General features: G+C 47.4%; 1 protein-coding gene across 17 annotated transcripts in view; it reads right to left on the bottom strand.

The window, feature by feature from the left end:
- Positions 1 to 16,783, bottom strand: part of SOX5 (SRY-box transcription factor 5) — a 637,312-nt gene that overhangs the window by 278,041 nt on the left and 342,488 nt on the right. For 8 of the 17 annotated variants that reach the window (XM_048933357.1, XM_048933361.1, XM_048933359.1 and 5 more), the window contains exon 1: positions 15,107 to 15,262. The exons of 8 other annotated variants lie outside the window; for them this stretch is intronic. In XM_048933357.1, coding sequence (XP_048789314.1) covers positions 15,107 to 15,144 — 38 coding nt within the window. In that variant the 5' untranslated portion in view covers positions 15,145 to 15,262. Of the gene's footprint in view, positions 1 to 15,106; positions 15,263 to 15,865; positions 16,052 to 16,783 lie in introns of those variants that run through there. One more of the 17 variants, XM_048933372.1, reaches the window with a different exon arrangement.

The following is a 16,783-nucleotide window of genomic DNA, read 5'->3' as shown; positions in this document are numbered from 1 at the left end:
TAAGTAATACCCCCATTTTAATGTGGCAATTACTCCATTTGTACATGGAAAACAGTATGAAGATAAGTGGAAGTTCTTCCCATTGTGTCCCGAGCTTATAGCAGATATAAAACCTACAGAACTTCAGAGGCATCGAAGCCACTCAGAGACTAACAGGACCAGCCAGTATTTGTGTGTTCTAGCTACCTTGCTCCTCATCAGATCCTACTCAATATGGTGTCAATCATCTTACTGTTAATAAGGATTAAAACAATTTAATTAAAGCATTTCAGGGATCGCATCAGCATCAGGCCTGATTAATGATTCCTGAAGTCTACAGCAGCTAGGCTTTGTTTCTTATATATTATAAATATGACTGTGTATTTGCATTCTGGATTCTTTCTCAGTTAAAGCCAGTGCATGCAAAATAAATTCCACAATCCCACATTTTGTATACAAAGGGCATCACACATATCCTGCAAATTAAGCTATTCTCCTGAAATTATCTTAGTCTCACACAATCACACTTCAAACACTCCATATGTCCAGTTTGGTTATTCCTCCTTTAAAAAACTAATAAATGTAAGACTTAAATGTAACTGTATTTCATCTAAAAACAATTATGTGCGGTACTTTGTGCCAGGAAAAGCATCAATAGAAATCATTAGCAACGCTTTCACTTTATTCTCATCCCATTTAATGGGCCCAATCCAACATCCAAGTTAAGTCAATGAGAGCTTTATAATTGTTTTCAGTAGGAGCTGGACAGAGCCCTATGATCATGTGGGGGCTTGTGAAAGGAGGCAGAATGACGAGCAGCCCTCTGTCTGTTCACATCACAGTACTACAAAGGCAGAAGAACAAACTTCCCCGTGATGCTTGAGCCCAAAGCCGCATAGGAGCAAGCTACAAAAGCTTTGGAGGTGAGGGCAAATGCTGATCTCTGCACTTACTCAGTCCTTGTCCTCTTTTCTAAGACCACCAATGAGCACACCGAGCTCTGTCAAACATGATGCAAGCTTTCATTTTCTGAAAACCAGACTGACACAAGATGCTCAGTGCATGGCAAGAAGCAAATTCTTGCAATTACTCTCCTGAAGTGTTCCAAAAATTTGAAACAAGTATAAAAGATCCACCACTACATGGACCCTCCAGTTCATCAGGCCTATTTTCATTGCAAAGAAAGAATAAGTCATCCTCACAAGGGTAACTGTGAACAGTTACAATGTATGTATATTGTTTTACTGAACTCTACCTGATGAATGGCTCTGAAAACATAGATCAGTTTATTTCAGGCACTCACTTTGATGTTTTATATGGCTAAAAGTAAGGGCAGAGGAAAAATAAACTCTGATTTGCCCCCAGGCACCCCTGGAAGTGGTACAGTTCTTAATAGATTAGAAGTATGATCCGAACTATTAAAAACATTGAATTACCCCTACATTCTAAAAGGACACGCAGATTTTTTGTATTAGCTGGCTCACATGAAATTCTTTCACACGCTAGTTTTTATTTCTTTACCAAAAATATGCAGTCTTCCTCAACATGTTTGTCCTTTCCTCCTGCTTTCAGTGTTAAATAATACATCAGAATCTTTGAAAATACAAATGTTACAGAGCCTTTGAAATGTAGGAGCCAACTTCACTGTGGAGATATTCAGAACTGCAGCGAGGGCTTCCTGGAAGGCACAAGCAGCACATGGTGCTTCAAGGGATTTCCAGAGTTCTGTTCTGACCTCACTTTCCCCCATGCGCTGGAGATGGTCACAGAATCTGATGCACCGTAGCAATGTGGTGCATGCACACTGTCAACTTCATTTTCTTTTGGACAATGACAGGCAGCAAAGAAAGTTGAGGTTCAATCTCTGCAACCGGTCACTCACCCCCAGCCTCAGTGCAAATGTGACTGGAGCCTGATGACAAGGGGGAACTGACCACAGCCCAGAAGGAGCCACACCAGATCCACCAACTGCATACTCTTCTGCTCTCTCTCCATCTTATGCTGTTTCTAAATCATATGTTTGAATTTACTGGGAAGGGTGACACGATGCAGCAGTTTGCGTAAAACCAACAGCACGCGACACATCCGGAGTTATAGCAGGGAAAAGAAACAGTGGGGGAAAGAAAAGGAAAGAGTCAGCTATTTGCTCAGTTTTTGCTAACAACATGAGGGAACTTGGGTTAACAGTGTGAATCAAATAAAAGAGCTTAGGGATCCAGCTTGCAAGCTACCATTTACATGAAAAGGGGACAACGGCAGGCTGTTTCCAGGCGCAGTCACACTCCCTTACCAGCAGCCTTCCCACCATAACCTGCCATGCACCCGCCCAGCAGCTTCCTGCAAACCACAGTGGGTTGGAGGAATCTACAGAAAATAAAGTGACAATAAATATGACTATATTACTTAGAGACGGAGCAGGAGGAAGCAAGAAAAATGGCCAGATTGTTGACATTAGTCAAGAAGACTTCTAAAATTTCCACAAACATAGGACCGAATAGTAAAGGTTTATGCATCCACTCGTTACGGAATTTCTGCTTGCCCATACCAGAACACAGGAGCTCATTCTTGTGTGACCATTAATGCTGAAGGGCGGATCAGCTGCTCTTTCACACTCCTGAAGAAACCCGCTTTATGGCATGCAAGGCGTAAAACTGTTCCACTAAGAAGACGTTCAAATAACTTCAGTACAGTCACTAGGGGAAGACACGCTGTCTTGAGAACTCATTTCTTTGGTTTTGCTTTCCATTAGGATCCCCATTTAAATGGGTATGGAATTTTCTTTAGCTTAACAGGCTTGTTGTTCTCATCTCCACTTGTGAGAATCGTGGTGCTCCCCATAAAAATGCAGAAAGTATGCTCATGGGAGAGGAGTGAAAGAAGAGCTGAGGGAGGAAGAGTCAGGACGGGAATAATATACAGGACTGAGCCTACTGGCTGGTTGGGGCTGTAACCTTAGGCCTTAGGAGTATTATTTCACACGCATACTTTAAAAAAGTTGGATTTTTGCTGTCCATACATTATGTTTCATTTAAAACTACGGGGAAGCTTTTAAGTTTCCAGCGTTATCATCATTTTATCTTTAGAGATCCAACTTTATATTTCTTTCATCATCTCAGATGTTCTCTACTAAAGACAGGCTTAGGCAAATAAAATGTAGTAGTTAAAACAGCATTTTCTCAAGATCACGTAACAGAGAGAAAAGGAAATCTTCATAAAATGAGAACGTAAATAACAATTAGTCCTTTTATTCATCCTCCTGACATCTCAGAAGCAAACAATCCAGCCCTACTTTTCATTTAAAAGTACATTTATTGAGAACAGCATTCAGCAGTGTTATGATCTGACATGAGCAGCTCTCTAGATACAGCAGCAAGAAACCTTTAGCCCTGTCCAAAGGTGTTAACAATGCAGTACTAATGTGACACGGCACTAAATGGATGGCCAAACACAGAGGCTTTGTTACATGCAGGAGGTTGCATTTTCATCATCTTTTTCCAAGCGTGTACCTAAGGAAAACACTCACTAACCTTTCCATTAAAAGCATCAGAAGCAACGTAGAAACACATTTTGTCCCGCATATTTTTGGATAAATCTAGAATGGCAAGGGAAGAATACCTAAATTGCTAACAATGGATGTTCCAAATTTTTAAATTTTATTTTATTTTTATTTTATTTTATTTTTTTTTTGCACAGTGAATTTTCTTCTGCTTAACCTATAAAGAGCTAATGCAGGCTGGTCTGAGTATCAAATTAATACACACTCAAATCCTCTCCTAACTTCCAATTTTTCATATATTTTGCAGATAGCTTTTTACCAAAGATTTCATACTGTCTCATTCATTCCAAATCTTGTCTACAGATGATTTGGGTCAAAATCATTGCGTAATCCACACTATCAACTTTGTTTCTTCCGCTGCATTGCTAAAGGAAAACCGTGGTCCCGATTTAAAGCAGTAAATTCAGATCAAATGGGAAAGTGTTAAATTCAGAAGGGCTTTTGGTCCATTAACTTCCATGCTGATTTGACACGCTCTGCAGTGCTTGGGCAACAGACTCTGCTACACAACGTATTCCTAAGCAAACAGTGCTTTGTGTCATAAACCATCTGGGGTGTCAGCTCCAAGGGCCACTCATCCAAACTCCTCTGATACGTCTGGAAATGCTGAGGTGCAGAACAGAAACTTTTCTCCACAGCAAAATCCCTTTTGCAGGAATAAGAAAGCACTGCTGTCGGAGGAACGATGGAAGGAGCAAAATTTTGGCTGAGGCGGTTGTTTTCATTATTCTGCTGAAGAAAACCACTGGATACAGAAGCTTTCTGAAAACACTGATTTTTCTAAGGTACCAATAAAAGCGATACCATTCATAACCTGGACAGTGCTCCCTTTCATATCAGAGCCTATAGTCGCAAAGCTAAGTGCCAAGCAGATGGTTGAAATCTGTTTTGTATAAAAAGTGTGCGCACATGCAGTTTTTTTAGATCCAGTTCTTTGTATTCATACTCAGGCCTAGGTTCTAGCCATCAAAACACTGGCACCGAAGCAATCATTAGCAGCATTTTAGGCAACTGGCAACTAAGGTATTCACTGTTCTCCACAAAACGTTCAGCTAATATCTCCCACATGTATAATTAAGGCAAAAGATCATCTTTTTAAATTGGTATCAATGCTTTGGACGGCCTTTCAATAGACTGCATATGAATGTAAAAAGCTATTTTATTTACCTTCTTTTTAAATAATGTTCTAACTTCTATTACACCCTAATCGTTTATAGCCACCCTTAAAAACACAGGGTTCCATATCAGACTCTTCACAAGTACAACAACAGCAACTTCATTCATCTCCTTTTTGCCTTTCCGAGAAGGAAATTCCCTACATTACTTTAATAACAATGATCTGTCTTTCTTATTTGACGACCATTTATTAAATGATATGCTTTACTCATTTTAATTGATCTAACATAACAACACACGATAGGCTTTCTGGAGGGGTCTGTCTCCAACAAGGGCCGTGAGCCCCCAGTGCTGCTGATGCACACTGGGCAGCCTGTGGCACGGTACCGCCAGATCAGTTACCTCTCCCAGCTCAACCCGAGAGCAGGCTGTTCACCGTCACCAACAGCAGATCCAAAATGCTCCCCAGCATTTCGAACCCCTGTTGTCTGCCCAAGGTTCTCGTGGAATCTGGGAGCTGCAGACAATAATTTGCCTGGTGACAAATTAACAGAGGTCACCGTTTTGACAACCGAGGTTATCAAACAAATGGAGACAGCGTTTTTTGCACAGCGGTCTCGCTTCAGACCTCACTGGGCACAACTGGGAGCCGCTACTTTCGAAAGCACACAGTTTTTGAAGCAAAGATTAATTCTGCATACAGTGCCAAGCCCACAAAGGCCCAGATGTTAGCCCTGACGGAATTCAGGTGAATTTTCATCACCGTCAGCCTGCTCGCATCTATCTGCCAGATACAGAGTTGTTTGGGATGAGTGGTTACTTAGCATCTCTTCAAAGCACACCCGTACAGAACTTCTGAGATGGAGAGGTCTGTAGAAGCTTGCCGAAACCTCTCCCAGCACTTGAAAAAGTCTGACTGCGCTGCAACTGATGCAAGTCAGCTGCAGGTTGAGGAAAGCCAGGCTTCTGCTCCATCACCTCCTCACTGCTCAGCGCTCCATGCCTCACTGGTGAAAAACACCATCCTTCTTCGCAGAGTTGAGCAGAACATTCATTAACTAGGCTCACAGTTTAGGACCCAACACTGAGCTTCAGCGCGGTGAGTCCAAACACACGGTGTGAATGAACACCTTTTAAAATGATGCCTTGCCTGGCCCTACCACAAAGTAGGGCTTTGTGAACATACTGCTGAATAACTTCTAGTGAAATACTACAGAACGTGCCTGATTATAATCCATTATCTTGAAAGTAGTCTCCCTCTTAAAAATCTTATCAAAGAAAATAACTTAATAGCTCAGTCATAATACTCATAGGCAACACAGATCAAATCTGCCCAGCACTCTTCAGTTTATTCTGCATGCTGCTGAGAGAGTGGGTAAGAGAGGCAATGTGGAGACTGGACCCAAACCCACTTGCAGACCTCCCCGATTCGGCCCTACTCTTACTGAGCATGGCTGGAAATGGAAAAAAAACACTGAAACGGATTAGAAAAACTTTTAGTATGAATAACAAAGTAACTCTTCCTTTTTAATAAGCTTGTCTCATTTCCTTCATTTCAGATCTCTGTGGCACATGTAAAAAACAGATGTCAAATCTGCAGGCAGGGATCACGGTGCATTTTGTGCTCCGTGCCGTGGTTTTTGCTTTTCAGTAAGTTGGTTTCTCGCAGCGGTTGCCTACATCGCTGCGTTCAGTGGTGTCTGCTCCTCTCATTAATAATCTCCATGAGAAGAATTTTTCCTGGACACCCCCAGTGCCCAGTCCTTGGTTATAAAACATATGACAGCTCCTGTACGTGTGGCTGAAGATGTTAATTGTTCTCCAGGATGAAACCTTTCTGGACTGTCAGCTGCACACGTTGGTTCCCCACTGACTCCTAACCGCTGCCTGCACTCCCCAGCTGTCCCCAGGTAGGGAGATAGCACCAAATCTTGCCCAAAAGCTGAGGGGGGTCCAGAGACTGCATTCTCTGCCAGCCCTCACTGCACAGCTCAGGCTGTAAATATTTCTGTACTTCACACCATTAATTATACTCCAAAGTCCCTGTTTTACATATTTAAGTAATTTCAATATTACATTTTCATCTCACTAGAAGGAGACCTTTAGAAATTATAATTGGGCTGACAGAAATCTGTAATTTGCAGTTCTTTGGAGCTCAGGAATGGAAAGGATGGTCCCGAGGTTAAAAAACAGGACTGGCAGTCAGTACCTCTGGCTTCTAAACCCACCCGTGCAAACCATTTTGTGGCACTGTCCCTCTGCTTTCTCATCTATAGGCTGAGGCTAATCCTGCTTCTCTGCTGAAAGAGCACAAAAATCTTCATGACTTGTGTAGTGATGTTTTCCAGAATGCCCTGAATTCCTAATCAAAAGACATTATTGGAACTATTAACATTATCGGTACTTCTAATAGTAAAGCAACTTCTATGTATATAAACATATATATGGAAAAAAAAATACAGACACAGAATACGCATGCACATATATCACTCGATTTATAAACTCCAAAGCATGGTTTCCAGGACTGAAATCTCATTCATAAGCTATGCTAGGGATCTCTTACCTACCCTCCGTTTCTGAATTTTTCCCATACAAAGACACATTGATATTAGTCTAAGCTCCAAGCACAAAGGCTGCTCTGTGGAATGGCAAGAAACCTTCTTTTTTGTGTTTGTACAGTGACGAGCATAATGGGGTCCTGATTCAGGATGCTTGCACTCTACAAAAACAGACTACATCAATGACACTAATACACATGCAGATTATCTATGAAGTAAATACGTGGCATGCAGGACAGCAGCACAGTATTCTTCCTAAACCTTTCATGGCATTTCAGGTAAACACCAAAACCTAATATGTTTTATGAGTCACACAATTAGGTTGAGAGTTTGGGCAAGAAGAGCAAAACTGAGTATAATGTACAAATTAGAAGCAAAGGATGAGAGTTTTCCACTGAGAAACGCTGCCACATTCCCCTCAGCCACAAAATCAGAACCAGCCCGATGTTCATACAGTTTCAACAAAGATGAGAATCAATAGCCAACTCTACGATACACTGCCCATAAATAGCTCCTTACATCTCCAGAACCTGCGAGCAAAAGACAAACCAAAGTCTGAACCTGAAAAGACAGCTGTATTTTCTATAGCTCTGTGCATTTCAAACTCTGAAACCTGGATACTCTTAATGGAAGTGGAAAAGAAATCTATTTGGCTTTACTCAGCAACTGCAGAAGGAAACAGTACCAAGAGAACTGTGTTGCATGTTCTGTTTTCACTTCATTTCATTTAGCCTTTCAGTTCTATTTCAGTTTTGTTTCATTTAGCTTTTCTTTTTTTATTTTAAATCATCATCATATTTTGGTGATTCACATTTCACACCAGCACAGGAACAAGTCATGTAAACACAACACAACAAAACGACCCAGTTTGTTAATAGACATGCCAAACGGGTAAGAACATCCTTCCCTCCGCCCTTACCAACCATCACCTTCCCACACATCTCATCCCTATCCAAAAAAGCTTCTGCCCCAGCGAGGCCACAGCATCAAAATTTAGGGAGAAAACCCTATGAATAGAAACCTGACAAAACCTTCGGAGAAAATGTTTCCAAGTCTTGCTTTACAATGTGCCTGCAAAGAGGCCGCTGAGGGAATCTCTACAGAAGCAGACAATTTTCCTGCAGTTGGAGAGTGCAGATACTGCAGTAAGAAACGCCCGCTCCCAGTACCCGGCCCTACCAAGGTGCCCCAACCCTAACACAGGAGAGCCAACTCCAGTAGAGATGGGACACAGCACCTTGTGCCCATCGTTCAACCTTGTTCTGAAGCAAGGGATGCCCCCAGAATGACCGTATTATAAAAACCATATGCAAAGCTGCCTGTGCATCTTTCGGGCTGCGATGGGCTTTGGTGGCTTCCCACTCCATAGAAGCATAGCCCCTTTGGGGCACCCAGCAAACGGCAAGGAACATAGCCTAAAGCAACCCAGTGGTGGCATACAGTGCACTGTCGGAAACACAGAGCGGCTGTGTGCTTTTCCAGGCTCACACTTTTAGTTGGCCAAACAGGAGAAACGAAAGCTTTTCAGTTATAACCAGGCTACAAAAGTAAGTACAAAGTTCTGAATGGTTCCACCATCTTCCTTCCCCCGGGTCCTACGCTGTCTGTGGAGCTGGCACACAGCTCTGGCTCACCGTCAGACAGATCATCTCTGCCTATGCCCAACCTGCAAGGTGAATGGATGGAAGCTGGGACCTTTTTTTCACTCCCACATTTTTAAAATCAAGAAAATGACAAGCTCAGCACCAAGGAAGCCAAGAGGATGACAAGTTGTATGGCTTTCACTTTACATAGACTACTTTCCCAAGTCTTTTTTCTCCAGAGCTACAGAGGTGCTGAAGTACATTAGATGTAGACAAAAGTCTTTACTACTCAAAATTAAAGCATGCCCCTGGCACAGCATTCCTCACCGCTACAAAAAAAACGATTATTCCCACAAGAAAATTCAATTTGTATTCAGTTGCCCCCATATATTTTTGTCCCCAAAGTAGTGGAATTATGTTAAGACTAAGTAAGATTCTATGAAGACATAACAAATACGCAACAGTAACATTACAATACAACCACGTAGAAAAATTAGCACTAAGGTAACACTTTAAGATGTACTGAGATCAAATAGCACTAAGGCACCTGCATCCTATGGAAAAAAAAAGAAAAAGCGACAAAGTCAGTCAGTATGAAGTTGAGAAAACATGACAGCAAAGTGCCGGTAAAACAGGAATAAAATAAAATTATTACAGATCTCAAAGAAGAGCCGCCAATGTGAAGTTCCACACTGGCTGTTCCAAACAACCAAAATGAAAAGTATAAAAAGGCAATCGGGAAACACATCAAACACCAATTTTAAGAATGGCAATACAATTACAATATAGCTTTCATACAATTACAGCACAGCCTTTATAGTTACGAACGCAACGACTGAGAAATGTTACCTGATCGATCCCACACCACTTTTAAGGGAAACAAAGTCAACGCCAACGTCAAACTTTCGGAGTGAGCCCCGAGCTTGTTCTCATGTTCACTCCGACTGCGTTCTACAAGTCAAACATTGTACCACCGCGCTGAACAAGTGGCTTTTTTTTTTTCCTTAAAGTGACGAAAGGACAAGCCGGAGAGAAGTGCCTGGACGGACCCAGCGGAGGGGGCAGGAGAACGCTCTCCCGTCTCCTCGCAGCAGCCCTCCCCCGCCAGCGCGCAGCATGGCAGCCCCGCACCACGGGCAGCGCCTCGCCGCTCCTCCGCTGCCCGCAGCACCTGGCACGGCCGGCAACACACGTTCTTCCCTCCTTCCTTTTATTATATATATATATATATATATATATGTATGTATATATATATAAAACCTTAAGAATAAATAAACACTGCAGCCACTCTCCAAAGAAATAATAAAACCAACCCGTAACGCAGCGAATTACTCTCACGCGTCCCTCCATCCCCACCCACTGCGCTAAGTGCCATGAGCAGCGCTCCCCGCAGCGGGAGCAGCCCGGAGGGGCCGGGCCTCCGGAGGGGCCTCTCTCCGGCCGACCCCGTCCTGTCCCGACCCCGCGACGGGGTCCCCGTTCGCCGCCCTCAGGCGCCCCCCTGGCGGCCCAGCGGGGAGCGGCGGCCCGCAGCGCAGGCCCGGCCGCCCGGGGACGAGGCCCGCCGGGTGCCGCCTCAGCGCGGTGGGGAGGGGAACGCGGCCCGGAGCTCCCGAAGTCACTCCGCCGGGCGAGGCGGTGCGAGAGCGGGACGGAGCCGATCCGCTGGCAGTTCCCGAGGCAGGCAGGCAGCGAGACGCAGCTTTTCCGCGCCTATCAAGCACCGGAGCGTCGTGCGCTCTCCGAGATGGATGAAGAGCCGCCAGTATTTTCAAAGGGAAAAGCGCCTGGCTGCTCGGGATGCTGCCTGCTTAGCATCAGCAGGGATGCACCGCAGCCACCAACGAAGCGCTGCGAGCACCGGGGGAGCAGAACTCGTAAGCACTGCACGCTGGCAGAGTGCGCAGGTACGCGACCCTGCTTCTCCCCTCCGCTGCCGAGCTCATTACAGCAAACCAGGCCCGTGCAGGACATCAACAGAACAAACAGAGCCGAGAGGATGTCAGACTCACTTCTGCAAGGCAGAGGCACACATCAACTTGAAGGTATCCTACCGAGCATCAGGATATCACATCACACAAATACACCATTCCATCATCGGGGCTCCACGTTCACATACCTCAGCAAAGCACTATGTGCCTCTTACAGCATAAAGCCATAAGTGCTTGTTAAGAGCTCCCCAAGAAGCAATAAATATTTTGTAAACTATTTCTGTATTTCAGCTCTCCGGACAGCAAGAGGAGGAACAACAATTCCTCTCCTTCCTAAAGGTACCAATCACAAACACCACGCACACAGACACTGCAAGATGCGTGGTGGGAGAGTGTGTGTATGTGTTTGTGTGTGTTTTAATTAACTCCTTGAATGCATATGATGAGCCAGCCACCCAGAATTAGCAGTGCCAAATTCCCGATTTGACTCGAACACAGTGAGCACAACAGTGGGATTGTGCGGGCTGGCGTGTCACTCAGCCTTCTCCCGCTTGGGCTTTTTTTGCTCTCCAAGACCGGGTCACAATCGCAGCAATTGGTAAATTGGGGAGATGGTCATTAAAATCTATAATCTGTAACAGTCAACTTCTTCCTCGGCAAGCGTGAGCACAGCAAGTGAAATGAACACACGCAGGACGCTAACGAGTAGCCGGCATTAATTCCTTCAGAGTCATCTCAGAGAAATGAAATCGCGCCCATTTCTGTCACGGCGAAGAACCACCGGCTGAAACCTCCATTTGGCACTGCATTCACTCTCCAGACCCCAGACCTGAACACACAAGCCACAGAGTCACCTTCTGAAAGCACCTCAGCAAAAGGTAAATGCTACTTAGCCCAATACTAAAGAAATCTCACTGGCTTACTTTAAATGAAGAAGTAATCACTCTTACATCTACAGGTAGGTTTTAGGAGAGTGGGACATCATTCTGAGCAAGGCGGCTGATAGAAAGGCATTATTCTTTCTCCAAAACTCTCAGCAAACACAGTAGAAAGAAGAAAGCTTTTAGGGTAACTTTAGCTAAGAAAAGCACTTAGGAATACGCAAAGTTTCCTTTTAGGAAAATGATTTCTCCATTTGACAGTGTTGGTACAACCCCAAAATAAATTCAGTGGGAGTCTGAAATGACTCGTGCAGCAAAGCGGCGCAGCAGCTAAGTATATTTCTCTCCTCCCAGCAGAGGCTTGCTTTACATCCTCGCCTCTCCCTTCTACGTGCCGCTCACCAGCACACAGAATGCTTCCAGGGCACAGAACCACTGACTGGCGATGCTGAACTTGTTCTGCTGTCCCCATCCCACTGCTTGGTCCGTGCCTTTTGTCTGCCAGCTCTGCCTTTCTCCTGAGGAAGCACTAACCTTCCCTCTTCTACACATACTTCCTTACCTCGAACTAGCATGTCAAAAGAAAGGAAAGAAAACAGAAAAGAATGAAAGAGAGAAAGGGAGAGGACGTCACTTGGTCCTGATGCCTAGCGGGAGCCTCTCTCTCAGTCTACAGAGAAATGTAAATATGCAGTAATTAATTGGGGTTTAAGAACATTCCCTACACTGGGGACATTGTTAAGCGGTCGCTTTATCTATTTTTCATTTACTAGATTTTATTAAGACATTAAAACTTTATGTTGGGCATTTCCGAGATCGCATCATTCGGTACATTTCACAGCTGTCTGCGAAGGTTCCAAATTCTCTCTACATTTCCACAGAGCAAACTTTCTTTCTGTTGTGGCCGTACCTGGTATATTTAAGCATAACAGCCCACCTTTAAAAATATACAAAGCAACAGAAGAGTTGTCATTTTTGAGACATTTAAGCCCATTCAGAGTGCCACAGGAAATGCCCAATGCGCACCCCGGGAATACCCCTGCCCCATGAAACAAGCAGAGCAGTTTCCAGTTACGATTCCTCCCTACACCCCTCCTGCAGACCTCATCCCCCGCGTGCACTGTGGTGCTCCCCTGCACCAGGCAACAGAGCTGTCACAAACAGGAATAAAGAATCGAGGAACTTCTTGGGAAAGCACGACAGTCCTCATGTTTTTGGCACGACAATTAATTATACATGCCGGTTCACAAAATGTAGTGCAATTTACTACTGATGCTGAATGAATTAATGAGTGTTTATCCGTCTGACACTCGGGATAATTTTCATTCCAAGTGTGTACCATGAATGCCCACGGTAATGACCACAGCCTCCAAAGCAGCCCCATCGCTTCAGATTCCCCAAGTTGAGGTGTCCTGAAGTTTCGGTGCTGCCTGCAGTTCGCCAGGATGCGCCCAGACATCACAGAGGGGTGAGAGGGGAAGCAGAGGGACCCCTGAGTGATGTGCAGGCACTGAGAGCTGCACTACAAGCACTGTGCCAGACAGCCCTGTAGCTCGTGCTCCAGTTTACCGGGGAACGGTGGGAGAAGGACAGCATCAGCACGAGCAGATCGGTCATGCAGATATGACATGTGGGACCCCAGTGGCTGCACAACTGTGCTCCAGGAGCAGCGTCTGCCACCGACGTTGGCTAACAACCTGCGACAACTGCCTGAAACCCCATCCTCTGCACACCGTGCCCATGTACACACATGCACCCCACAAGCCCACGTGTGTCTGAGCATCCGTGGGGGAGAGGAAGCGCGTCCTCACGGCCGGCTCCGTCAAACGCACATCTGTGACATGGGCAGGGGCTGCTCTGTGTGCCTGTGCAACTCCAGTCAAACACACGCCGTGTAAACAAACGGTAATGATTAACAGAGGTATTGGTTGGGATCACCAATTTCAACTGCAGGGGGAAAATTGAAAGAAAATAAAAAAAAAATAAGTGATGTGTCCCGAGGTTAGCTTTTATTGCTTCCCATTCCTACCGCTTGTTGTTGTCTGTGCAGCAAACGGAGAGCGGTGTATTGACTATTTTAAGTGGAATGTGCACAGGAGCAGCTCTGGGATCCCTGAAAACAAGACAGACGCCTACAAAAATGGAGTGGAGCCGCTCGCTTTATTTCTACATGAGATGTTTTGTCCGGAACGATTTGTTTGTATATCGAATTGATATAAACGCAGAGAGACTTCAGAGGAAGAAAAGTCCACCAGCAGGGAAATGAAAGGACCCATTCTGCCTGGCAGGCTCTGCATGCATGCTGCTCACCACAAAGTTCAAAGAATAACCCAACCCGCTCGCTCGGACACGTCTGGATAGGACCTCGGTGGGGCCGACGGAGCACTTTCATCTGTCCATCGTAGGGACAGAGGCACTGCTGCGATGCCGCACCGCTTCAGCACAGCAGTACCAGCAGTTTCCTCAGGTAGTTGCACTAAGTTGGTAGGACGCACGTGTACAAAAGCATCTTCCTCTGTTATTGCAATGGTAACAAAGCAAAGAAAAATGCCCAATATTCCACATAAGTCTGGAAAATCGGCGGTAGGAGGGCAGCGCGGGGAGCAGTGCAACACACCAACCCCACTTCTGGCAGAAAAGCATTCTGCTTGCAGAAAGAGGGCAGAAAGCGTTAAAATAGTTCTTTTCGGCACTTCCCAATTTCGTTTCTCTCCGATGCCTCAGTTCGGGCGCTCCTTCCCGTCCTCCCCTGCCCGCTCCCACCCGTTCCCTCCCTGCCTCCCCTCCGGAGCGCTCCGAGCGGCGAACAGCTTGCCTGAGCATATTTGTACCCAGCTGGTCTAGCACCTAGCTCGCACCGCACCGCCGGATACAACCAAATGTTTATACAGGAGGGAGCTCGCACCGAGACGAGCCCCCCACCCCCCCACCCCCCCCCCCGGCAGCGCATCCCTCCCGCCCGCGGCCGGGGACGACGGACTCGGAGCTGCGTGGGGGCTGCCCGCATCCCGGGGGGCCGCAAGTTGGCAGCAAGTTTCCCGGCCCCGCGGCGGAGGGCCGGGCCCGGCGGCGGCGCGGCCAACAAAGGTCGCACGGAGAGGAACGGAGCGGAGCGCTCCCGGCGCGGCGGCCCCAAACTTTGCCGGGAGGGCACCGCGCCGGGCGGGGATCCCCCCCACCCCCACCCCGGCGGGACGGAGCCGCGCGGAGCGGAGCATCCCCGCATCCCCCGCTTCCCCCCCATCGTGACAGCGGCGAGGTGACGCGGGGCGGGGTGGGGGAGCGGGGGCATCGCGCCGAGCATCTCGCAGCGAACAGTGAGGGAAATACAGGAAAAGAGAGAGAAACACACCACCACCATCACCAACCCCCAGGAAAAAAAATACAAAAAAAAAAACAAAACAAAAAACAAAACAAAAAAACAAAAACAAAAAACAAAAAAACAAAACAACGAACGCCAAACCCATCGCATCCCGCCCCCCGCCCCACCAAGTCACCTCACCTTTCAAACTCCTGAGGTAAATCAGGGTCAGTGAGCATGCTGGAAAAGCGCAGTTTCCCTTTGTCACAGCAGCCACCTATGGTCGCCTCCGACTGAACCTGTCAAGTGAGCCCGAGCCCTCCACACCGATGGATTTTCTCCCTCCTCCCGCCTCCCTCCCGGCGCGCTGCTCTGAGCGAGGGCTCCTTGACCAGGCTCTTAAAGGGGCCGCGCCGCCGCAGCCCCGCTCGCCGGGCTCCCCCCGCGGCGGCGCGGCGCTGCGCACCCGCGGCCCCGAGAGCGGAGGAAAAAGAAAAATAAAGAGGTGGGGGGTGGGGAGAGCGGAAAAGAATAAAATAATAATTAAAAAAAAAAAAAAAGCCTGACAATCCACCTAAACCGGGAGTAAATCCCCTGCGCTGAGGAAGATCAGCGGGGAGAGGAGATAAAACGAGAGCGGAGTGATTAAATGGAACCAGTTACCAACTCTCTGCGAGTTGCGACGGGGGAGAAAGGATTGGGCGCAGAAAAATGTTACCAAAGGCATTTGTGCTCGGAAGAATTTCCACTCCTTTACTCCCCCCCGCCTTCCCCCCCCTCCGCCCCCCCCCTCCCCAAGCCCCGATCTCTCCACTCCTCTCCCTCTTTCTCCCTCTTTGGGGAGGGGAGGAAAAAAAACACAACAATCAGGCATTGTTCCGCGGGAAGAAAAGCAACTTTGACAGATTGAAATATAGCAGAGGCCCCTTCAAGGAAACCTGTAAACAACTTGTCACTCACTGCCGCTCCGCGCAGCGCCGCGAGCCGCCCTGGCAGCGCACCCGGAGTTGCCTCCTCTCCAAACTCCATCAGACGGCCCCGCCGTGCGCCGGGGGAAAGGTAGCGGCGTGCGGAGCGGCGCGCACACGCGCAAACAACAACAAACGCGGCTCTGCCCTCCTCCGCTGGGGCCCTTCCCCTGGAGACGCTCGATTCCTCCCCGCACCCTTTTTCCCCGGCCCGTTCCCAAACGCGCTCCCCGGGGAGACGCGCGGACGGAGGGAACGGAGGGTGGGAACCGGGACCGCGGGGCAGCGTCCGCCCCAGCGACGAGAGCGGCGGCACGACGCCGGGCCCGGCCGGCACCGAGCTGAGAGCGGGAAAAAATGAGAGAAAGGGAAAAAAAACCCCACAGAGCACAACACACCGGTCTACTGCTCCCCAGCACACACACCCACGGAGCTATCCTCCATTCTTTCCAGTTCCCCAGCCCTAATTCCTTTCTTTCCCTCTCTCTCTCTGCTTTAATTTGCAGCTGGACAACATTAAAGGCCTTTAAAGCCCACGAGGCTCTGACCCCACAGCGGTGGGATGAGGTCCGCTTCCCCCCCCCCCCCCACCGCCCCATCACCCACACCTCCTGGCGGCACGCAGAACACAACTTGGCTGCACCAGTGTATGGGCACATCCACACGGAGCAGCCACGAAGCACTCAGTATTGTTGTGCCCACCGGCCGAAAGAAATCCCCCCAGAGCGTGTTATTTTTATTAATACTGAACAGCTACCCTATTTAATCTCTCCCGGCCCCTCCATGCACACGTTATAAGCCAGCAGGCTCAGGCTGGGGCCGCTCAGTCCAGCGCCGCACCATTGGCTTCACCCCCGGATGAACGCTTCTGTCACCCCAAGGAGCACAGCCCTACTGGGGACGGGTGCAG

Source organism: Lagopus muta, chromosome 1 (assembly GCF_023343835.1).
Source record: "Lagopus muta isolate bLagMut1 chromosome 1, bLagMut1 primary, whole genome shotgun sequence".
Classification (NCBI taxonomy): Eukaryota; Metazoa; Chordata; class Aves; order Galliformes; family Phasianidae; genus Lagopus; species Lagopus muta.
Note: the sequence above shows the minus strand (reverse complement) of the source record. Positions and strands in the feature narration are given on the sequence as shown.